This window comes from Bos taurus, chromosome 1, assembly GCF_002263795.3.
Source record: "Bos taurus isolate L1 Dominette 01449 registration number 42190680 breed Hereford chromosome 1, ARS-UCD2.0, whole genome shotgun sequence".
NCBI classification, from domain to species: domain Eukaryota; kingdom Metazoa; phylum Chordata; class Mammalia; order Artiodactyla; family Bovidae; genus Bos; species Bos taurus.
Genome location: NC_037328.1, coordinates 83,889,982 through 83,915,391, shown reverse-complemented (window position 1 = coordinate 83,915,391; position 25,410 = coordinate 83,889,982). Strand labels below are relative to the sequence as shown.

General features: G+C 43.5%; 1 protein-coding gene across 4 annotated transcripts in view; it reads right to left on the bottom strand.

The window, feature by feature from the left end:
- Nucleotides 1–3,035: 3,035 nt before the first annotated feature.
- Nucleotides 3,036–25,410, bottom strand: part of MCF2L2 (MCF.2 cell line derived transforming sequence-like 2) — a 259,746-nt gene continuing 237,371 nt past the window's right edge. For 2 of the 4 annotated variants that reach the window (XM_005201629.5, XM_024995375.2), the window contains 4 exons: nt 7,549–7,593; nt 4,669–4,757; nt 4,172–4,278; nt 3,036–4,096 (listed from right to left, as the gene is read on the bottom strand). In XM_005201629.5, the coding sequence (XP_005201686.2) occupies nt 3,946–4,096; nt 4,172–4,278; nt 4,669–4,757; nt 7,549–7,593 (392 nt within the window). In that variant the 3' untranslated portion in view covers nt 3,036–3,945. Of the gene's footprint in view, nt 4,279–4,668; nt 4,758–7,548; nt 7,594–25,410 lie in introns of all 4 variants that reach the window. The other 2 variants (XM_005201631.5, XM_005201630.5) reach the window with 2 other exon arrangements.

Genomic DNA, 25,410 nt, shown 5'->3' with positions numbered 1-25,410 from the left:
TGATGCTATCTAACCGTCTCATTCTCTACTGTCTCCTTCTCCTTTTGCCTTCAATCTTTCCCAGAATCAGGGTCATTTCCGTTGAGTCAGCTCTTTGCATAAGGTGGCCAAAGTATTTGAGCTTCAGCTTCAGTATCAGTCCTTCCAATGAGTATTCAGGGTTGATTTACTTTAAGATTGACTGGTTTGATCTCCTTGCAGTCCAAGGGACTCTTAAGAGTCTTCTCCAGCACCACAGTTCAAAAGCATCAATTATTTGGTGCTCAGCCTTCTTTATGAACCTACTCTCACATCCACACATGACTACTGGATTATACAGGCCTTTGTCAGCAAATTGATGTCTCTGCTTTTTAATACATTGTCTGGATTTGTCATATCATTCCTTCTAAGGATCAAATGTCTTTTAATTACATTTCTGCAATCACGGTCCTACAATTCTTGCTATTAATAATAGCCATATTCGAAAAGCTTATCCGTAAAAACTGCTGCCAGATTAAAGATGCAATTGACAAATATTTTATAGAGGATTGGTGAAACTATATTTTAAAATGCATTCTATTCTCATTTGACAGTCAACTTGAAATTCAAGAGACACTTAATGCTTGTTGCTGTTTTTGTGGTCAGTAAGTTGTGTCCAACTCTTCACAACCCCATGGACTGCAGCATGCAGGCCTCCCCGTCCCTCACTATATCCTGGACAAGTTCATGTCCATTGAGTCGGTGATGCTATTCAACCATCTCATCCTCTGCCAACCTCTTTTCCTTTTGCCTTCAATCTTTCCCGGTACCAGAGTCTTTTCCAGTGAGTCAACTCATACTTGACTGATAAGCAAATGCTAGTGTGGTAACTTAGAATCCTTGCCTGAGAATTGGAAGACCTGGATTCTAGTTTCTCCTCTGCTGCAGGATGGCTGGGTTACACAGACACATATTAGTAAAGTTGTAATTGGGCAGTGGCTTCTCAACCCCTTTTGGAGCTTGGTGTGGCCATTCAACATAGCTTTCACTACGGGAATATAAGAAAATGTTTTGTGTGCTACTTGCAGGCTGGGCCTTAAAACATTGCTTATACATATCTCCCAAGTTCTTTTTCCTTCCTGCAGGATGGAAGCTGGACATTCTTGAAATTTGCTTTTGACTGTGTAGACAAAGACAATGCTCTAGGGGATGGTAGAAAACCAGAAAGGAGGAACCTGGGACAATAAATGACCATGTGAAGCAGAGTAGACTGCAAGCTCAACTCAGGCTGTTTCACAGACGGAAATATTCTTTAGTCAATATATTGTTGGATCTCTTTGTTATAGCAAAGTCTTTCCTTTTACTAATACATATTGGATGTTATATTTCACAAAGAAAAGGGTTCTGTGGTCAAATAAGTTTGGGAAATCATGAGTTTAACAAAAATATACAGACTTTGGTCCTGAAAGAGTTCTCAGCTCCTTTAATTTACCAGTTGGGATCAACCAAGACAGTAATATGTACTACTTGTAAAGTATATTTATTTTTACATAATTCTTTTTCATTGTGGGATTAACTCATTGAACTCTAACATTCTTCTGCCTATTCTGCAAAATACACTCTGGGAAATGCTGGTTTAGAATATCTCTAACTTTTCTAATAATTTCATAATGCCTGGTTGTTCTTTACTGTGGACACAGACTCTGGCCAGATTTTACAGTTCCTATACCAGAGCACTTTGACTGGGGCTACAGAATTCCCATTCCTAAGCAACCTGCTGAAATGAAGACCTCTAGTGGGCAACAGGGGACATGATTAATTGAGCAACTGCTGCTGCTGCTAAGTTGCTTCAGTGGTTTCTGACTTTGTGCGACCCCATAGATGGCAGCCCACCAGGCTCCCCCATCCTTGGGATTCTCCAGGCAAGAACACTGGAATGGGTATTGAGCAACTAGTATTCATAAAAGGAGGCTGAAGGATTTACCTGAAGGTTTTAGTTCTTTTCATTTACCCAAATAGAAAGATGACACAAATCTCATTCACAGAAGATTCAGCCTCTATTATTTTTCTGGTTTTTAAGAAGTCTAAAAATTTCAAAATTGCATTTCCCTTGCAGTAGCAGCAGTTTACCATCTTCCAAACACGGCCTCATCACATAGCGGCAGAGTTGTGTGTCACACACTGTGTTGTGATCACCTATTTCCACATCTGACTCCCCCAACTGGACCCAGGAACCTCTCACTCATCTTCATAACTCCTTGGTCTTTCCTGATGCCAGCAGAGAAGTTAAAATCTTCATGATATCTGATTATCACTGTTTTTCCCCCATTGAAATTTTCAGTACCTGGATAGTACTTCCTTATATTAAATTCTTTCTGTTAAAATAAATTCTTTCTGTTAAAATAACTAGTATACTATAGTGTTTCTCTTGAATGGATCCTGACTGATGGATTAAATAATTCTAAAGAAATACTAATAATTCTGTAAATAAAACTGAAAACAAAATAATGAAAAATACAAAATAGAAAAAAACTTGAATGACAAAGACATGACTGAAAAGAAACGACTGAGAATAAGTAACTCTGAAAATAACTCAAAAACTAAGTATCTCAAAAGTTCTGAAAGTAAGAAGCTCAAAATATAATGCTCAAGATGCAACAACTGAAAATAATTTAAAACCACATATTAATAACTAAAAACCCCCAAATGAGTGTAAAAATAACCCAGACTCTAAAATAAATGAAAATAAATTACTGTGAATATAGGTAACTCTAAAACTAAATATCTAGGGGAAAAGCCCTAAAATAACTACAGGTATTTTATTCTGAAAATAAAGCAATTAAAAAACTTCAAGTGAATATTTACTATTCAAATAAGTAGCTGTAAAAATAAATAATCCCCAAATTGCCAACAATTAAAAATAAAAACATGAAAATAACTCAGATATTAACAATTGCAAAGATAGATAATTTAAAATAAATAATTCTAAAGGTAACTAATTTGGAAATACATAACTCAAAACAAAGTAACCGTAAATGAGTAACAAAATAACTCAAAAACTAAGGAACTAAGTAAGACCAAATAGCTATAAACAGGTAGCTTTAAAGCTATGAAATTAAATAAAGATAAAACTAAAAACAAAAATGAATATTAACTAATTTAACTAAAAATAAATTACTGAAAATAAATGAAGCTAACTTAAAAACTAATAAATCTAAACGTAAATATCTCAGAAGTTAACTTGTAGCCAGCCCTCACTAAGAGGAAACAACCCTGGAACAAAGTAACACAAATATCACAGTTAACATTCTTGTGGGGATTCAGGGAGAAGAGCGCAGGGCTGCCCTGTGGAGTTTGAGCGGCTCCGATCAGAGGTTCTCAACCGAGCTCTCCACTCCCGCCCCAGCAGAAATTTGGCAACGTCTGAAGGCATTTTTTGATTGTCTTAATTTCGGTGAGTGGGTGGGAGGTGCCTCTGGCATCTAGGGGATAGAGGGCAGAGATGCCCCTAAACATTCTACAATGCCCGAGAGCCTCCACAGCAGTTATACTAAAGTCAAAAGTGCCAACATTCAGAAACCCTGGACTCAGCTCTCCAGGACTGGATCCCTAACCTCTGTAGGCGCACATGTGGAGCAGTTAGAGGTTCTCCGCGGAGTCCACACTCTAGGCGCGTCTAGAAGGGCGCAAGGTTTTCCACGGACTCTGCGCCCTGTCCCAGCGCGGGCGCGTGGCGGCATCTGCAGGTTCTCCAAGGGGTCTGCTCCGAGTCCCTGCGCTCGCGAGGCGGCGCGTAGAACAGCCCGAGGCTCCCCGCGCAGACGTGGACCGCTCCTCAGGCTCCGGGAAGATGGTCCAGTCGCCCCCGGCAGGACAGCGGATCTGTGTGTGGGCTGTGAGATCCCTTTGCTGCTTCTGCTCCGCGCCCACAGAAGCGGCTCCCCGGAATACAATCGGCCGGGGATGCTCAGTGGTCTGGAACGAGTGTCAGTTCTCTGCAGAGGGCGGCCTCAGGCTTCCTTCTTGCGCCCGCACTGCCTCTGCCCGCACTGCCTCTGCTCGGGGGAAACTGGCCTTCCCCGCAGGGGCGAGCAAGCCAGTAGACGTCTCAAGGCTCTCCTCAGTTTTGTTCGTGGCCCTGAAATTCCAAGAAGAAAGTCAGAGGAGCAACTGCTAACAAATTGGCTTACTTTTCTTTCCGCGTTCCACTCACGTGTCCTTCTTTTGACAGCCCTTTTTCTCTCCCCGAATGCTTTCTCCCTTCTCCTGACCAGACGTGGAGGTCTCGTAACTGTCGTCCAACCGGAAAAGTCCCGAGAGCTGGAAGGGAAGGGACAGTGATGCAGTGCTGGGGAGGTGGATCAGATCCACAGGGCGATTCCCGCTGGCAGGGCGGGGCCACCCCAACTCTCCCACGGGGCCACTCAGGTCCCACAGCAAGAGCCCCTAATTCTGGCCCGAAACCAGAGCATCGCTAAGGAGCCGGTGATGCAGCGCATGCTGGGCTGGGGGTGGGAGGTAGGGGGTGGGGAGTGGTGTGGGAGCCACTTTGCAGATCCAGTGACCTCAGCTTCCTTGATTAAGCTGGTTCCTTATGGGTGAGAATCGTGATAAAGGAGGACGAAAGGGAAAGGGGAGAGGAAGAACGGGCAGTAGAAGCTGATGAACAGTGAGGGAGAATACGAAGGAAGTAAGAAGGAAATAAATTACACTCAGGACACTGTTCTCCTTTTCCAAATCTTCTGCACCTTCACAATTGACAGAGGTTTCCATGGAGATAAACTCCCTGCTTGAGCAACCTTAGGGAGGGAAAGTGAAGAATTTGGCCTGCTGTGGGGGAGGGCATGGGAGGACATTCCCCCACAACCCACCATGGCGGGGAAACCCATTCTCCCCATCTCCCTCTCCTCTCCCAGGACAGGACTGCTTCCCCTGGACCAGGAGGAAGGGTACCTGTTCCAGCTCAAAATTCCCTAACTGTGACTGAGAAGGCGTGTCCACATGGTACTCATAGCCCTACCTCCCTGTCCGCCAAGAAGTCATTGTCTTTTTGTCTTGAGGACCTTCTTGACTTTGCTCCTTCCCACCCTCCTCTCATCCTTACCTCCTTCTCTCCCCTGATAACTGCTTGTTTCCCATCTCCTTGGCAGCCTCTGCCAAATGTCACTGCTCTATCCGAGGGAAAATGAGAGGGACAGTAAGTACATCCTGCCTCTCTCTCCAATGAAATTCATTTACTAGTTAGCAGCACCACTGTGCACCTGTCCTGCCAGGCCTGTTAAAGACACTGTGGGGAACAGCCACTCCCACCAAATACTGAGCCTGCTGTGTCTGCTGGGATGTCAGGCATTTATCAGAAGTGAAGCCTCACACAACTGTATGGACTTTAGCCCCATTTTACAGATGAGAAACTGAGATGAGAGAGATTAATCACCAGGTTGAGTAAATTCCCTTGGCCTGTAAACACTGCATGAAAGTGAGTGAAAGTCACGTCCAATTCTTTACCACCCCACGGACTATACAGTCCATAGAATTCTCCAGGCCAGAATACTGAAGTGAGTAGCCTTTCCTTTCTCCAGGGGATCTTCCCAACCCGGGGATCGAACCCCAGTCTCCTGCATTGCAGGTGGATTCTTTACCAGTTGAGATATCAGGTAAACAATGCAGCTGGAATCTACACATTTTTTATTTTTTATTTTTAAATTACACAGCTTGGCTTGTGAAATCTTAGGCCCCCAAACAGGGACTGAACCCAGGCCCTGGGCAGTGAGAGCTTGGAGTCCCAACCACTGGACTGCCAGGGAATTCCTTACACATTCCTATTCTTTACCCTATGCTCTAAAAGACACGATCCCTGTCCCCACAGTGCTGCCAAGTCAGCTTAGGGAGGTGAGCATCTGCAGAATGAGCCCACCTGAGGGAGCCCCAGGTTGAGCATCAGCTGAGTTCCAGATCCCTCAGGAATCTGAGTGCAGGAGAGAGTTTTTAGTTCAAGTGAGAATTCAGGGGGAGGGCATTGGGGCGAGGCCCATGGAGGAGGGCCTTCTGGGCAGAGGACTGGCAGAGGAGAGGGAGTGGAAGGAGCCTGCAGTTGGGATGGGGTGGGGTGGAGCACAGCACCTCTGGGAGCAGGCAGCCAGAAAGTGGGAGCTCCCAACCTACTGTCTGGAGGCCCCCCTAACTGTGTTCTGGGGCCCCAGGTCCTTCCCAGAGCAGGGCAGTGGGGGCTGTGCTAGCAACACGTGGAGCAGCGGGGAAGCCTCCAGAAACCTGGCCCGATGCAAGGGCACAGCCTGGTTTAATTCTGGCTCCTGGGAGGTGGTGGGGTGAGCAGAGGAGAACCTGGCTCTGCAAGGTGCCTCCCACTGCCCTCCTTCTGATGTGACTTTGGGGCATCCACAGGAACCCCCAGAGATACCTCTTTAGGGTGATCATCCAGCCTGGGTGCCTTACAGGGGCAGACAGTGAGGACAGGATGGTGGTCTTGCTGGAAGGTTATTAGGGAGGAGCGGAGCAGCCGTATTCTTGACCACCCCTGTGTGATCCGAAGAGCTGTGTCTCCAGGGGCTGAGGTCTGAGTGACCCAGACAGTGCCAGGTGCCAGGGACCCTAGAGGGACCCCAGAGGTACCTGCTGGGGATGGGGCTGGGCCCTGAAGCCTCATCAGCCATAGAACATGGGCAGCCAGCCTGGGGTGACAGTGGGCTGGAAGGAAATATAGGAACTAAAAGCCATGAGGACAAGTTCCAGACATTCCTCAGGGTAAGCAGCTCCTGGGCTGACGTGATGATCTGGTGCTGGGCCCCTCTCTGCTGCTGGCCCTGCAGGATGGGTGCGGGCAGGGGGCTTCTGTCACCCACATTCTCCTCACAATACCCTTGGTGGGAGAATTTCTTCTGAGGCAAACTGCATCTGCCCTGGGTGAGCCCTCACATTTCTTCCTCATGGGCCCTGGGCTCCGACAGTAGGAACCACACCCTATTCACCCAGCCTCCCCTGTGGCTCCTGGAAGGAACCCAGAATTCTTAGAACCCAGAAGCCTTGGAGAACATCCCTCAGTCAAAGTCCCTAGTTGTGCAGGGGAGGAAGGTGCAGCTCATGGGCAGTCTTTTACTATATCTTTGTCATTTCCATACTTAATCCCTTTCTCCTGGATTCACTGGCCGTGGACTCTGTGGTACTTAGAGTCTTGGGTACTAAGTCTTAGTACTCAGGTGGCAGCACTGAGGGGACCCCAAATCGGTCTGGCGGGTCACAGGCACCTCAGCGAATGAATGAGAGCCCATCGCCTGGGGTGGGAGCAAGGGCTTTGGAGGCAGTCAGACCTGGGTGTAGTTTTGATTTTGCCCCTCATTCACTGGCTGTGTGATCTTGGGTAAGCCACTTAACCTCTCTGAGCGTCAGTTTCCTTGTTTCTAAAATAATAATATTTATTTTGCAGTGTTGATGTAAGAATTAGCAAAAATGTTTATAAAGTAATGTGGAATTTAATAAATAACACTTATGATTACTGTTAATAGTAATTACAGTAATACTAAAGAGAATGTCTCAGAACTGCTCTGGGCACTCCAGTGTGCTATTATTACTCACGTTTTAGGGATATTTGTCTGCCATTGTCTTCATCTTCATAAACATCTGAGAGAGGAAACATTATAAAGGTTAAAAAAGGGTTTAACAGGAAGCAGATTGTGCATGTGTGCAGGAGCACACACACACACACACACATACACACGAAAAACCAAACCAAACACACAGACCCTTGACAAATATTTAGTTTGAGTACAGCAAAATTTCAAGTGATAGCTGTATTCTTGGAAAATGAACAGAATGACCCTGGTACCAGCCCAGGTCCAGCAGTGTGTTGGGAAGGTTTACCCTGAGTCTGGGACACTCCCAGTCCACGTACAGTATGAGCATAAGGAGTGTTATTGGAGAAGGACAGGAAGAATAGAAAAGGTGGGTCATGAAAATTCATGCTGATAAGGACAGGTGTACTTTCTTTTCCTTCAGTGAATGATCTTTATAGCACACGCCACATAAATCCTAAAATATTTAGGGAGTTTAGTTTTAACACCTAGTTTTTAAAATCTTGATCTTTTATTTTGCACAAAAAATGAAATTTACTAACAAGTGAGCCCATTAGTGAGTTTAAACTGTCCTCTTCAGATACATGTATATGTATGGCTGAGTCCCTTCACTGTTCATCTGGAACTATCACAACATTGTTAATCGGCTATGCATGCATCCTAAGTCAGTTCAGTCATGTCCACCTCTTTGCGACCCTATGGACTATAGTCCTCCAGGCTCCTCTGTCCATGGGATGGATTCTCCAGGCAAGAATACTGGAGTGGGTTGTTACACCCTCCTCCAGGGGATCTTCCCAACCAGAGATCAAACCCGCGTCTCTTTTGTCTCCCGCATTGGCTGGCAGGTTCTTTACCACTAGTGCCACCTGGGAAGCCATTAATTTCACCCCAATACAAAATAAAAAGTTAAAAAAAAGAATACATGTTTTTGGTTAACTGTAGACTTTGAAACGGAGAAGGCAATGGCACCCCACTCCAGTATTCTTGCCTGGAAAATTCCATGGATAGAGGAGCCTAGTAGGCTGCAGTCCATGGGGTCGCTAAGAGTCAGACAGGACTGAGTGACTTCCCTTTCACTTTTCACTTTCATGCATTGGAGAAGGAAATGGCAACCCACTCCAGTGTTCTTGCCTGGAGAATCCCCAGGACAGGGGAGCCTGGTGGGCTTCCGTCTATGAGGTCGCACAGAGTTGGACACAACTGAAGCAACTTAGCAGACTTTGAAAATAAAATTAGGGCTTTCCCTTGCTGTCCACTAGGTGGCATAAAGGGACAACTGTAGATCCTGCTAGTTCAGGGGTGGCTCTTACTCCAGGGACTCCAAAGGGGTAAACTGTTTCTTTTTTTTTTAAACTGGAGTTTCCTTTATTCCTCTATTCCTTTAAAATAACTATCTCTATCATATAAGTTAAAGTATATCATTTTCACTTGGGGGTTGGGGAGTAGAGAGCTGCTGCTGCTGCTAAGTCACTTCAGTCGTGTCCGACTCTGTGCGACCCCATAGACGGCAGCCCACCAGGCTCCCCCGTCCTTGGGATTCTCCAGGCAAGAATACTGGAATGGGTTGCCATTTCCTTCTCCAATGCATGAAAGTGAAAAGTGAAAGTGAAGTCGCTCAGTCGTGTCCGACCCTCAGGGACCCCATGGACCGCAGCCTTCCAGGCTCCTCCATCCATGGGATTTTCCAGGCAAGAGTACTGGAATCGAGCTACCTTAAAGCAATACGTAAGCTCCCGAGCTTTCCTTCCCTTCCCTGAAGGAACAAACGTAGGTAACTAATTGCTATTCAATATGCTAATACAATCTAGGCACCAGCCTAAGAACTTCATCTAATTCTCAGAAGACCATACAGTATCACTTCCATTTTGTAAAATAATTGATGAGAACAATGCAAGCACAAATAAGTTAAATAATTCACACAAAGAGAAGGAGCTGAAGTCTGTGAGTCCTCAGTGCTGGGACCCCTAACTGTGTGCAGTGTTGATAATGTGCTCTTTCTCTGCCTTCTAGGAGTCAGCCAGTGGGGTCTTGTTCTGCCTAGTTCATCCCAATAGCTCTCCAGAGCTCATGACAGGTGAGATCTCCAGGGTGCTTGCACCAGTACTAGGTTGGATTAAGATCTTTTGCTTGGTGCCCCAGAGTATAAGCTTGGACATCTACAATGTGGTCTCTATCTGAAGTGTCCATGTCCTTTTCATACCTGTCTCTGGCCAGGTTTTCATTCTAATCCCAAAGAAAGGCAATGCCAAAGAATGTTCAAACTACTGCAAAACTGCACTCATCTCACACACTAGCAAAGTAATGTTCAAAATTCTCCATGCAAGACTTCAACAGTATGTGAATTGAGAACTTTCCAGATGTTCAAGGTAGATTTAGAAAAGGCAGAGGAACCAGAGATCAAATTGTCAACATCTGTTGAATCATAGAAAAAGCAAGAGAATTCCAGAAAAACATCTACTTCTGCTTTATTGACTATACCAAAGTCTTTGACTGTGTGGATCACAACAAACAGTGGAAAATTCTTAAAGAGATGGGAATACCAGACCACCTTACCTACCTCCTGGGAAATCTGTATGCAGGTCAAGAAGCAACAGTTAGAACTGGACATGGAACAATGAACTGGTTCCAAACTGGGAAAGGAGTATGTCAAGGTTGTATATTGTCACCTTGCTTATTTAATTTATATGCAGAGTACATCAATGTGAAATGCCACACTAGAGGAAGCACAAGCTGGAATCAAGATTGCTGGGAGAAATATCAATAACATCAGATATGCAGATGACACCAACCTTATGGCAGAAAGTGTAGAGGAACTGAAGAGTCTCTTGATGAAAGTGAAAGAGAAGAGTGAAAAAGCTGGGTTAAAACTCAAGATTCAAAAAATTAAGACCATGGCATCCGGTCCCATCACTTCATGGCAAATAGATAGGGAAACAATGAAACAGTGACAGACTTAATTTCCTTGGGCTCCAAAATCACTGCAGATGGTGACTGCAGGCATGAAATTAAAAGACGCTTACTCCTTGGAAGGAAAGTTATGAAAACCTAGACAACATATTAAAAAGCAGAAATATTTGTCAACAAAGGTCCATCAAGTCAAAGCTATGGTTTTTCCAGTGGTCATGTATGGATGTGAGAGTTGGACTGTAAAGAAATTTGAGCACTGAAGAATTGATGCTTTTGAAATGTGCTGTTGGAGAAGACTCTTGAGATTCCCTTGGACTACAAGGAGATCCAACCAGTCAATCCTGAAGGAAATCAGTCCTGAATATTCATTGAAAAGACTGATGCTGAAGCTGAAGCTGCAATACTTTGGCCATCTGATGCAAAGAACTGACTCACTGGAAAGGACCCTGGTACTGAGAAAGACTGAAGGCAAGAGGAGAAGGGGATGACAGAGGCTGAGATGGTTGGATGGCATCACAGACTCAATGGACATGAGTTTGAGTAGGCTCTGGGAGTTGGTAATGGACAGGGAAGACTGGTGTGCTGCAGTCCATGGGGTCTCAGTCAGACAGGACTGAGTGACTGAACTAACTGAACTCTGGCCAAGAGGAAGGGAATCACTCAGAAGCATTCAGTTGCTTTCAGTTTCCACATATTCTCACAGTACTCTTTATTTATTTATGTATTTTTTAGTGCATATATTGCTGTGGACATGAGTTTGAGCAAACTCCAGGAGACAGTGAAGGACAGGGAAGCCTAGCATGCTGCAGTCCATGTAGTTGCAAAGAGTTGGACACGACTGAGTGACTGATTAACAACAAATTTTGTTGTCAGAATCCCTGCCAGTTTCTAGAGCAGCCTGATCCTGCTGCCTTAGACTTTCAGGGCTGCTAGGACCTGGGGTCAAAGCAACTTCATAATTGGGAAACTCTCAGGTAGCTCAGCAACCAGCTGCCCTCTGAGGTGTCTAGTTGGGCTTAGCTGAAGCCTTGCCCATTTAATCAGAGATTTAGTGAGAGTTTTCCCATAAGAATAAAATATAAAGCCCACCAGACAAAGGAAACAGTTGTCATGCTCCAGGAAGTCCTTGATCCTGATCATCAGGAGGCGGGCAGCCTGCTACCTAACAGGCAGAGAGGAACACATCTGGTGCTCCCGTCATCCACAGGGACGTGTCCCAGTACTTCCCTGCCCCACTGGCACTGTAAATGGGCAAGTAAAAGGGCAAAAGCCAGACGAGAGTCTGGAACACCCACTATGTATGCCACCAGCGAAGTGCCAGGTGAGAGGGAAAGGGATGTAGAATGAGTGGGAGGGGGATAATGACTTAAGAGTACAACCTAAGGACAACTTCAGCAGCAGGCAGCAGACATAGATTTAACTAGGACTCTTACTATGTCCACGGGTGGAAATGTCCCCCATGGAAATCAAGACCTTCAGACCCACTGAGGCTGAAGTAGAAGGAATGGGAGGACAATTCCCCATGTGGGTCACTTTGGGTGTGACAATGAATAAGGTCACAAGTCACTCAACCTCTTGGCTCCCATATCCATATATTCTGCCTCCTGGGGTCCTGGTGCCATAAAGTGGCTATTGGTTTAAGGTATGTACTGCATCCTGAGGTTAGCATACCAACCCCTCAGTCTCATGTTCAAACTGCTGCTCACAGGTGCCTTCAAGAGGCTCTATCAGATCAGCAGCGTCTGAACCTGTGGAAGGCTCAGTAGGCTGGTCCTGTGGTCACATGCCCATGGCTGTTCCTCTTTCGCCAGAATGAGTCTCTCAGACAAAGCAGTGTTCTATTCTCGATGTTGCAAACTGACGCACAGAGAGTAGGACAGGCACAGGTGTCAACCCCACTCACGGTGAATCACTGTACTCTCAAGCTTGGAGGGCCTGAGGAAATCACCTGTTCTCCTCAAGGGCTCAGCATGGGTCTCTGCTGGCAGTCAACACTGGCAGCAGCTAGACTGGTCTTGATGACAGGGAGCCCATGCTGCTGGGACCATGCACAGCCTTCTGTTCTACTGCCAAGACTTCTCCATTCGTGAGCCCATTGTGCAGGTACTGGGGTGCCAAGGAAGAAGCCGGCTGATACCTCCTGGCTAGGTCATCCAGTCAGCTTGGTTCTTTGGTAACTTCTCTGCAATGGATATTCTCTGGAGTTGTTAAAGCACAGCACAAAGATCCTCACATTTTGAGCTCACATCCATATGTTTATGTGCCTCTTCCCCAGTCAGATCATGTAATCTGATGCTAGTTATCATTCAAGAAGGGGTTGGGGAAGGGTTATGAGGATGTATCCTGAGGAGGGCAAGCATTGTCTTGCACAGTAAGTCCCCTACATATGAACCTTCAAGTTGAGAACTTTCAAAGATGTGAACGTGCATTCACATGTCCAATCATGTAAGTTAGTTCATGCATCTGGCGTACATTGTTGCATGTGTAAAGCCTCTGAAAGTAGTTGTACCTTTGTGTACTTTACTGTACAGTGCTGTGTAGAGTACCGTAGGACAGTAGCTTTATTTCAAGCCCAGGATGTCTGGAAGCAAGTGTAAAAGCAGGGTCATGTAGCTGGTACTGCTAAGAAGCTCCAAGTGATAATGATGAAAAAAAAGTGAAAGTAATTGCAAGAGTAGAGAGACAAGAGAAAGAAGAAGTAACTGAAGAACCAAAGAGAGTCACACTGCAGGAAATGCCAAGGGGATTTTCTTTATTTGAGGTGGCACTGTTAATTTTTAAGACACAGGATCCAAACCTAGAATGGTACATGAAGATTGCAGCCATTCAGAATGCAATCTAGTGTTACTCTGTCATCTACGATGAAGAAAAAAAGCTAGTACCCAGATATCACTGGATTGTTTTTTGAAGAGGGTAGATCGAATTGAATCCAGCAAGGAACCAGAACCTGTGCCATCAGTCAGGCATGAGTGAAATTGCAGTCTGCCTTCCATCTCCTGTTGCTGATGATCCTTCAGCTCTACCATCTCCTACCTCCTCTCCCTTTTCCAGTCAGTGACTCTTCTTCATAGTGACTCTTATTGACTCAAAGCCAGCCCCTCTATGCCAACTGTTGTACTGTACTTTTCAAGGTACAAATAAATAAGGTTTATTTTTTGTGTGTTTGTTTCTTATGTATTATTTGTGTATAAAGTATTATAAACCTATTATAGTACAGTATTATATAGCTGATTGAGTTAGTTTGGTATCTAGGCTGACTTTGTTGGACTTATGAACAAATTGGATATAACACACTCTTAGAATGGAACCTGTTCGTATCAGGGGACTTACTCTATGTCTTATCTGAGACTTCTGCATAATCTCGCAGGGAGGAGAACGGCTGATCTTCCATCAAGGGGGAATGGCACACTTCTGCCAGTCCAGGGGAACAAGGGCATGCACCCAGATATTCTCCAGTTTTTCGGTTGCACATCTTCCTTATCAGGGCCCAACTTGCCTGCTTCATCTGTTGGCACTAGGGACCCCAAATAATCAGGCACCAGACTTGCCTAGGCTGAGAATTCATCCTTCTCTCAAGTATGCCCTCTGCTGTAGGTGATGAGGGGCTGAACACTAGAAAGGAGGCCTTCTGATTCACACACTGTGCTTTAAATTGGCAATTACTCTGAGTCTGCCACTGTCTTCACTCTCTTTAATGCACCATTGGTGCTTAGCAGTACCCTCCCAGTTCCACATTCCTGATAGTTAATATCTTTCCCAAACCTCTCAAATGTGAGAGACACTGCACCTGCTGATGCATCCCTGTCTGCCTGTGTCTGATCCCAGTTCACCACCAGGGAAGGTCTTAGCAATTGAACAGCTACACAGGCTAGGGTCCAAGATTCCCAACATCCCACCTACTGCAGTGATGCCTCATTGCCATCTTCCCAGCAGTGACCCAACACCAGAGTCCCATCCTTTCTAGGACCTCTCCTGGTACTGTCTTAGGTCAGATTTCCCAGAAGCAGATTGTGCAAATGAGTTGAGGAGAAAGGGCATTCAGGTGAAATGTGTAAGGCACTGAGGGCTGAAGATAGAGGAAGGAAGAACCCAGCGCAGATGAGGGTTCAGCCAAGATCTAGCATCAGCCTGATCACCTAGAAGTTCTGGGGCATGGAAGGCACCACAAGTGTCCTATCTGGAGGGAGAAGGGCTAGCTTTTGTGCCCTGAATCAGCCAGAAAAGCTGCCCTAGAGAGAGGCCATAAGCTCTCACATATTTCTTGGATGGATGGCTCTGGTCAGTTGAAGATTGCAACTGACTAACAAAAAGGATCAGGATGAGGACTCAACAGCCTCTATTATACTACTGTGTGTAGGTTTTTTTAATTTAAAAACTAGTAGGTTTTGTTTTTAGAGCAGGTGTAAGCTTATGGAGAAACTGAACAGAAAGTACAGATGTTTGCATATGACCCTTCACATTCTCTCCCCACAGTTTCTCCTAGTATTTACATCCTGTGTTAGTGCAGTGCGTTCATTACAATTGATAAACAAGTATTGATACACTATTACTAACTAAAGTCCATAGCTTACATTAGGGTTTACTCTTTGTGTTGTACCTTCCGTGGGTCTTGACAGATGCGTAACACCATGCAGCCACCATTATATCATATAGAAGTTTCAGTACCCTAAAAATCTCCTGCATTCCACCTACTCATTTCCTACCCCCTACACTGAACCCCTGGTGACTGCTGATCTTTTCATTGTCTCTCATTTTCTCTTTCCCAGAATGTCATATAGTTGGAATCATACAGTATATATAACCTTCTCAGAGTGGCTTCTTTCACCTAGCAATATGCATTTGTTTCCTCCAGATCATTTTAAGGCTTGACAGCTCATTTCCTTTTGCTGCTGAATAATATCCCATTGTATGGGTGTACCATAGTTTGGTAAATATTTAGATAAGTACCAAGGAGTATGATCACTGGACCACATGGTAAGATTATTTTAACTGTGTGAAAATCTGCCCAGCTCTTTGTACTGTTTTGTATTCTCATCAGCAACAAGTGACAGTTCCTATTGCTCCACATCCTCCCCACATTAGTGTCCTATACTACATTTACTATGTAACTCTCAGTTTTTTGCTGCAACAGCCAATCGTTTGAAGAGCTAACAGGTTTTTGTGAACTTAGCTAGTAAAAAAGTCACCAAAGCTCATGTCATCCTAAGAGTTATTACCATTATATCTTTCTGCCTCCTGAAACCAGCCTGCTTCCTGGCATTTAAGGTGTGTGCATGCATGTGTGCACACACACAGATATACATAAATATATATGGGCACAGTCTACAACCAAGCCTGGACTGGAACACCCTTAACTAAATGTCAGCTGTTCTTCTGCTTACCTCATGTCTTTGGGTCTGATGACCTCAACTACCTGGACAGAGACAGAAGGAAGCAAAGAAAGGCAGCTGGACAATTTGCATCTTTATGCTTTGGATAAAGGAGGAGTTATAACTTTATTAACAGGCTCATATCTGCTCATTTGTAGATTGTACCAATGTTGACTTGTCTGTCCTTAAACAAAGGATCTTTTGTTTTCTTCAAGAGATTCTTGAACATGAAACACCTCAGGAACAAAACATACTTTATGACTAGACAAAATGGATAAACTCAATTTTCTAACAGTACTTGATAAACTGGAACACCGGTTAAGTGGGCAGCCAAGATATGACTTGATCAGAGATAGTATTGGAGGATAAAGCCAATTATTTAGGAGATGAAAATCTGGTTTTATCTTTTCTTAAAAATGCTTTTTTCCCCATAAGTTAATGCAAAGTCTCCACAGTAAAGAAAAACGAAAATTTCATACCTTCTGGATATTCTGCTACATGGAGGGACAGGCTTTATCTTACAAAGAAAACTTACGGATTATATTCTATGAACTCTCTTCAGCCATAATTTTTCTCAAGGCTTACTTTTTCTGGTCTGTACTAAGAAGGAAATACGTCATTTTTCATTTTTCAAATATAAAATTTTATAACACACATATACACCCTAGTTGAGAAGGACTGCCTAATTAAATGCCATTGCCATTAATATTTGTTAACCAAAATGGAATATTCAATTCCTAAATTTGTGGCTATCTTCCTGTTAATTTGCCATTTCATGCTTATTAGCATCCAAGGCTCTAGAAGTCTGAATAAGAAACATACACTAGTTAGCCTTGTTCTGGAGTAGGAGTGGGCTGTACATGTTTTGTTAATGGCTTTTTGTAATTTATAGGTGCTCAATAAATGTATTTTGAACTAAAACTCCTTTTAGAGGCCTTTTCCAAATAAAGTATATGCCTGAAGACATCCTTCATGTCCCACCAAACTCATCACATGATAATCTAAAACCAAAGTCTCAAATACTAAATTCCTAATACTTCGATTACAGGCAGTAGAAAAAGCATAAAGAAGGTGTTTTGGGAAAGATTATCTTTAAATAGTCAAGGAAAGAAAAAATGACAACAAAAATAGCACATTCAAGCCCCATAAACACATAATCTATCATGCCATTAAAATACAAAATATAAAAATGCCTCCACATTTGTTTCTTTTTGACCCCATGCCCGATTCTGCCTACCAGAAAACTGACTGATCAAGTGTTCCTAACCTTTTCAGGGAAAGCTTTGGGAGGAGGTGAAATCCATAAATCCTGGATAGAGCAAAATGTACTGTGCCCCCATTCGGTGTCTTTCTTCCAAAGCAGTGGCATGCTGGCAATGCTCTTAACCTACAACCATTTCCTTAAGAGGACAGCTCTTCCAGTGAGGAAATTACTTCTCAATGTGAAATATTTGCCCTCATTTTCATTCTGGCCTAACTGGATCTATGCAAATGAATAGCAGGAAGTTGATTTTATACCTTTCTTCTTACTCACATGATTAAGGAAGGGCTGAGATTCGGGTACTATCTTCCTCAGCTTCTAAGCAGCTGGCATCACCCCTATTGATTTCATGCCCCACTCTACCACTGGAGCTTACCTTGACTCCTACATGTGTTGGTGACTGAGTCTTCCTTGCTACCGGTAGCTCTTTCCATATTTTCAATCCAGGGTACAAATTCCACTTCATTGCCTTTGCTTTAGAGAAATACACATGAGCTCCCTACACTGGTTCTCTATGGCAGGAGTGGTATTGCCTCACACCAGATTTTCCCCAGCTAAAGCTTTATGGACCTGCTTCCTATTCCTCCTCCACCTGTGGTCTAAGACTTGCCCCAGATTTCTGGATGACATTTAACAAAGGAATGTTAAAGGGATTCCACCTGACAGATTACGTATTTAACACCTAACTGGCCGCAAATGTTGAAATGGGAGAGGTGAGGAGATGAGTTAAAGCTTATCACCTCCTAGCTTGTCTTACAGAGTAGTTTGCTAGCCTGATGTGATCAGTTATTCAATCAGTTCTTTCATTTATTCACTAAACATTTACTGAGCATCTACCTGAGTGCCAGGTTCTTCTGTAATATGAAGCCTGAGGGAAACTAAAACTAATAAGGCAACCTCTGTGCCCTAGAGAAAATTCATGGTCTAGTGGGGAGAAAAAGCTAAACACGTCATAAAATTATAATACAGCACATTCAATACTGTGATAGGGGTACTCCTTAAGGGAGTGAGTACAGAGAGGAGGGAAAGAGACTCGGCTGTCCACCAGAGCCCTCGCCCCTTCCCATCACTATCATCTCTCTTTATTTTAGGGGAGCCTCTACTAAGCAAGCTGTACATGAACTGAATCCCAGGCTACGGGTTTATTCAGCAAGTGTTTATTGGGTACCTCCCGAGTGCTTTGGAACAGGGAGAGGAATTAGAGATGGAGAGTTTCTAAGTGGGCAGGAATAGATGGGTAAGGAGCACCAGAAGGAACTGAACCCTGAAAGAAGTATGAGTGTATCCTCCTCCAGACAAGGAGGAATGCAGAGAGGAAGGACGATGATCAGGAGAGTTCCGGGTAGAAAGAGAGAAGCTGAATGACTTAACATCAGAGGGTACACTTGCCTAGTCAGCGAAGTAGGAGGCAGGGCAGCCACGTGACAATAGGAGTAGAATTGGAGGTCATAGAAAAGTTACAGAAGACAGCCAGAGGCAAAAGCACTTACAGTAGGTTTCAAAATGGCAGGTATGACTCAACTGCAACTCAGCAACCTAGCATTGGGAGAGATGCCCGAGGCTAGCAGTGGGGCCAGGGAGCTAATAGTTTTTAATTACAAAAGTTAAACTAAATTAAAACTTAATTGGAAATCCCTTGTAATAAGCTAAGTGATGAACAAAATCAATGAAAGCAATTATGTAGTTGCAGGGGGTGGCAGAGGATGAGATGGTTGGATGGCTTCACTGACTCAATGGATATGAGTTTGAGCAAACTGAGAGAGAATGAAGGACAGGGAAGCCTGGTATGCTGCAGTTCTGGGGTTGCAGAGTCAGACATGACTTAGCGACTGAACACACACAATTATTTAGAATCAATAGAAACTATCTGCAACACTGGACACCTCTTAAAAATGAGTACACACCTAGTGCTTGCTTCAAACCGTAGATTTCCTTGGTATGAAATTAAAAAAAAAACAAAAAACAGCACTCTCAAACATAGCTTCCCCAGTAGCTCAGCTGGTAAAGAATCCACCTGCAAAGCAGGAGACACCGGTTCCATTACTGGGTTGGGAAGATCCCTGGAGTAGGAAATGGCAACCCACGCCAATATTCTTGCCTGGAGCATTTCATGGACAGAGGAGCCTGGTGGGCTACAGTCCATGGGGTCGCAAAGAGTCAGATGTGACTGAGCTACTAACACTTTCACTTTTTAACTCTCAAACATAAGCCAATTTGAATAGATTTTACACGTTGATTTTATACACATGTAGACACATAGAATCCCATGGACGGATGAGCCTGGTGGGTTGCAGTCCATGGGGTCGCTAAGAGTCGGACACGACTGAACGACTTCACTTTCACTTTTCACTTTTGTGCATTGGAGCAGGAAATGGCAACCCACTCCAGTGTTCTTGCCTGGAGAGCCCCAGGGATGGGGGAGCCTGGTGGGCTGCCGTGTATGGGGTCCCACAGAGTCGGACATGACTGAAGCGACTTAGCAGCAGCAGCAGCAGCAGCAGACACACAGAATACTATAAAAATTTATTAAAGTGTGTAGGCTTTGGTCTTATTTTCTTAGCCATTTGGAAAACCTTTCTGCAATCCTGGCTTACCTGGGCCTGGCATCCCTCCCATTCTCTGGCCATCCTGCCATTCCCTGTGTGCCTTGACTCTTGGTCCATCCAGGTTTCTACAGTGAGTTCCATTAGTGCTGAATAAAGGAATAAACAATGTGCACATTAAGTGCTCATTTTTTCCACCTGAGCCCAAATTACCTGACTTGGTGAGGGAAACAGCATGAGTTTCTGGGACAGTGATAAGAATCACATTCTTCATTTGGGTGTTGTTCCAGCCTGTGAGAACAGCACCAGGTCTCAACCTCCAGTGGCCCTCACCACCTACACTTGTGTTAAAGCCTAACGCCTCAGTCTGATACTGGAGGTTTACCTCCCTCTCTCTCAACCTCATTTCCTTCCACTCTATCCAGGAACCTCTCAAGCCTGGCTCCAGGTCATCAATGAACGTGCTCCCTTGGAGGCAGCTCAGTAATTTTCAAAGGTTCCTGGGTCCACTTTCGTTACCCATGTGATGGGCAGTTGTCCAGGTGCTACGATGGGCCTGCAGCTTGGATTTCCTGCCTTAGGCTCAGGTCCCTGCCAGGACAGGGAGAGACCTTATACCAGGCACCATGTTCCCCTGCAAAGCCGCCTGCAGCCAGAGCCCCTCCCCAGTGAGCCTGAACTTCTTCTGGTGTCCCCAGGCCTCCCAGTCACAGGTGGTCAGGCCACAACGGAAGTATACGTAGAAGTTGTCCCAAACCACGGTGCCCGCTGCCCTCCTTGACCTGTGCTGCTGGGTCCCACGCAAGGGTCACACTCTTCCCTTTAGTTAAGAGAGTGGGATGTGACAGTGTAGGGATAAAGCAGGGTGTAGAGCTATATAAAGTGATGGGGCTGAGGTCCTGACCTTCCTGATCTGACCACCTGCCTGAGGAACCTCCCTCCCCTATTGCCTGATGTCCCTGCGTCTATGTTCCACCCAGAGTCTCATCTCCTCGCAAGAACCAGCCCAAGGCCCCACTTCTGCTTACTCAGTCACAGGGTGCAGAGGCCTCTCTGAATTCCTAGAGCCCTTGCTGTTGGCATCACTTGAAGTGACATTTCATCAGATCTTCTTGGTGAGCCAGGCTCAGGGGACTTGGTTCTGCTGCTGGAAAGTTTTGTGAAATTGACCCTCTATTTGCCTGTCTGAAGACCAAAGGGGCCGGAACCACGCCTCTGGGCTGATGTTTCAGTTCAGTTTGATTGCTTTTTTCACTCTAAACTACTTGCTAGTGTCTGTTTCTGCTTCTTATCTATATTTTACATTTCTGTCACAACCTAGAGCATAGAGTGCTAGGGCTTGAGGAAGACTTGAGAAATTTGTTTCTGAGGTATTAACTGAATGAATACCAAGATTTTACAACAAACATGTTTTTCTGTGGGGCAAAGAACAATTGGGTGATCTAATTAAAATTTAGATTGTAGATTAAGCTCACTACTGTTAAGATATCAGTTATCACCAAATTGATCTATAGATTTTACACAATCCCAATCAGAATCCCAGCAAGGTTTCTTGTAGAAATTGACAACTGATTCGAAAATATATACAGAAATGTAAAAGATATAGAATAGCCAAAACAACTTTAAAAAGGAAAAACAATGTTGAAAGACTCAAACAATCTGATTTTAGACATTATAAAACTACAGAAATCTAGGATAGTACAGTATTGATGTCAAGATAGAAAACTAAGGCAATTAAACAGAATAGAGCATCCAACAATAGATGCACATATATAAATAGTCAATTGGTGGAAAAAGAGTCTTTTCAACAATGGTAGTAGAACAATCATTGATGTGCACAAAACTAAACTTTGATTGACACCTCATAGCAAATACCATAAAAATTCCTCAGAATGGATCAGAGACCTAAGTGTAAAACTTAAACTATAAAACATCTAGGAGAAAACATAGGAGAGAATCTTTGTTATCTTTAAACAAATATTTATTACACATAACACCCACAGTATGATCTGTAAGTTAAAAAATATTGGATTTCATAAAAATTAAAATCCTCTTCTCCTAAATAGATACTCTTAAGAGAATGAAAAACTAAGCTACATGCTGAAGGAAAATATTTGCAAATTACATATCCAATAAATGACTTGTATCCAGAATATATTTTTTAAAAACTCTCAAAACTAAATAGTAAGAAAACAATGAACAAAAGATTTGAACAGAGACTTCACTAAAGAAGATATATGGATGGCAAGGAAGCACACAAAAAGATGCTCAGCCATTAATCACAGCAACTTAAAACCTCAGTAACATGCTACTACACACCTATTAGAAGGCTTAAAATGAAAAAAGGCTGACAATACCAAGTGTTGGTGAGATGTGGAGCAAGTGGAACTTTCATATACTGCTATGGGAGTATAAGATGGTATAACCATATTAGAAAAGAGCTTAGCAATTTCTTTAAAAAGTTAAACACGCACCTGCCATATGACCTAACCATCACACTCTTATTTACCCAAGAGCAATGAAAGCATATGTCTGCAAAACGATTTGTACCCAAATCTTCAAAGCAGCATTAGCACCTCAAAAGTGGAAAGAAGCCAAATATACATTAAGAGGTAAAAGGATATGTAAGCTGCTGCTGCTGCTACTGCTGCTAAGTCTATTCAGTCATGTCCAATTCTGTGCGACCCCATAGACAGAAGCCCACCAGGCTCCCCTGTCCCTGGGATTCTCCAGGCAAGAACACTGGAGCGGGTTGCCATTTCCTTCTCCAATGCATGAAAGTGAAAAGTGAAAGTGAAGTCGCTCAGTAGTGTCCGACTCTTAGTGACCCCATGGACTGCAGCCTACCAGGCTCCTCCGTCCATGGGATTTTCCAGGCAAGAGTACTGGAGTGGGTTGCCATTGCCTTCTCCGTATGTAAGCTGGGGTACATCCAAACAATGGAACTCTACACAGGAATTAAAAGGAATATACTACTGCTACACAAAGAAACACGAATGTATCTCAAAGTAATTATGCTAAGTGGGAGAAACTAGACCAGAAAAAGTACATGCTATATGTTTCCTTATGGAATTCTAGAAAATTCAAAATAATCTATTGTGATAGAAGATCAGTGATCACTTGGAGAGCTGTAAAGGGATAAAAGAGGTACAAGAGAAAGGTCATAAAAAGAAACATGAGGAAAATTTGGGGGATGAAAGAGGTGTTCATTATCTTGATTGTGGTGATGCTTTTACAGGTGTGGACATGTGTCAACATTTACCAAATTGTATACTTTAAATATGTGCAATTTATTATGTCAATTATACCTCAATAAAGCTGTATTTTTTTCAATAAAGCTCTTTTAAAAATTGTTTAAGGCTTCTTCCCGGAAACTTTAATAAACTACAATGCATATTTCCAAGCATAAACCCTAGCAATCCTAATTTTACAGTTCTAGGCTAGGACCCAGAAACCTGCATTTGACCCAAGCTCTTCAAGCAATTCTAGTGCAAGTTTTCCCTAAACCACACTTCGTGAAACACTGATCTAGAGAGTAAGGATTTCTAGAACAATATTGTAATTAGAATGTTTGTTTCTGGGGAAAATAAGTAACTTTTCCTACTAGGGTTGTTATATCTTTCTGTATTATGCCTCCAGAGCACTCATATTCCATTAGCATAACATGTATTTAGCATATTATAAATAGTTCAAAGGCAAAATTAAATCATATCTTTCCCCCCATCTTCAGTTCAGTTCAGTTCAGTCGCTCAGTCATGTCCTACTCTTTGCGACCCCATGAATCACAGCATGCCAGGCCCCCGTGTCCATCACCAACTCCCGGAGTTCACTCAAACTCATGTCCATTGAGACGGTGATGCCATCCAGCCATCTCATCCTCTGTCGTCCCCTTCTCCTCCTGTCCCCAATCCCTCCCAGCATCAGAGTCTTTTCCAATGAGTCAACTCTTCGCATGAGGTGGCCAAAGTACTGGAGTTTCAGCTTCAGCATCAGTCCTTCCAATGAACACCCAGGACTGATCTCCTTTAGGATGGACTGGTTGGATCTCCTTGCAGTCCAAGGGACTCTCAAGAGTCTTCTCCAACACCACAGTTCAAAAGCATCAATTCTTCAGTGCTCAGCTTTCTTCACAGTCCAACTCTAACATTCATACATGACCACTGGAAAAACCATAGCCTTGACTAGACAGACCTTTGTTGGCAAAGTAATGTTTCTGCTTTTTAATATGCTATCTAGGTTGGTCATAACTTTCCTCCCAAGGAGTAAGTGTCTTTTAATTTCATATAAATTAAAATTAACTTCATGATCTTGTTACATTTCCTGGCAGAGGCTTACAATTTAAATCAAGAACTTAGGTCTCTTGGTCATGACTGAAAACTGATGCGCTAGTTTTCCAATCACACTTCTTAGTTTACATTTTTTCCATATCTTATGATGCACATCCACCCACACATCCTCCTGACAAGCTCATGATCAGAGGAGACACAGAAAGAGTGTAAAATGGTTTCATTACTGCTAAGTCTCTGAGGACAAAGTTATCTTTCCACGTGTATATAATTTTCCTCATTAAACAACAAAAACTGTTGCCAGTATAAATGATAGGAGATAGGTTTTTCCCATGAAACTAGCATTCCTTAACCCTGGCAACATTACCTGAAAGAAAGATTGCAACTCAGTGGATGAAGCTTGTTTTGGATTTTCCTATCCAATATCACTTGAGAAGACACATGTGAAGGATAAAGCCTACTCAAAGATGATTTTTAGCGATTAAAGGGAATACAGTGAATAACATCTGTGAAAATGGTGTAGGGATAAAAAAAAACCTCCAAAAATTCGCTCCTCAATGAAAGCATGGAAAAAATTTGCAGAAATAGCCACAGTATTTTCAGAACACTGGAAATTAAACAAAGGCTTCAGGAGAGCCTTAGTTCAAGAAGACTGGATGAATCTCAGTATGACCGGTGAGTTTGTGGTGTTTTAGTTACCCTAGTCCCATTCTACTCCTTTTTCTTAGTGGCAGCCTTGGAAACCAACAGCCTGTAATCATGGTGAAAATTAGCAAGCTGGCAGCTCTAGGAGGGGGCAGAATGGGGACCCCCTTCAAAGTCTCATTCCCAGAAAACTGTCATTATTTGATTGTCTGGGGGTTCCTTGGAATATCCTACTTGCAAGGCTGTCTTTATTAACCGACCAAGAGCTTGCTCAGTGTGAAAAGCCTTTTCCCCAGGGCTCTTTATATAGAGAAAATATATAGAGGTGATTATTTAATTTCTTGGCTGCTTGAGGCACTGGATAACAGCTGGGGAAAAACTAAGATAATCAAAAAGTAAAAGGAAAAACATAAGAATCCATAGTGGTTTTGAAAACCTCCAAATATTCTGGAGATTCTAGAAGGCCATTGTGCACATGCCAAGGGTTGTGCACACACTCAGGAAAAACCTTAGAAGACCTTATGCTCTCACCTCAGCTAATTTTGAGACTCTGTACAAAAATAAGTGAAGGCTAAGGAAATTGTCACCTGTCTGACTGAGTATTAAAGTTGTGCTCAAAAGTCCACACAGAATTCCTTGGCAAAGACCGAATGTTTATTGATTTCAGGTGTTTAAGAAAACTTCTGCCCAACCATGAAGCAAGCAGACTTCAGTGACCACACAGGACAATGAATATGGGTTTTATAGAATTATTTCATAAAAGTCACTAAATAAACCACAGACTGCAACAATAGCAAACACTGGAGATAGAGGAGAATCTGATTTCCAGAGTTGCCACATTATGGCATTTTAAAT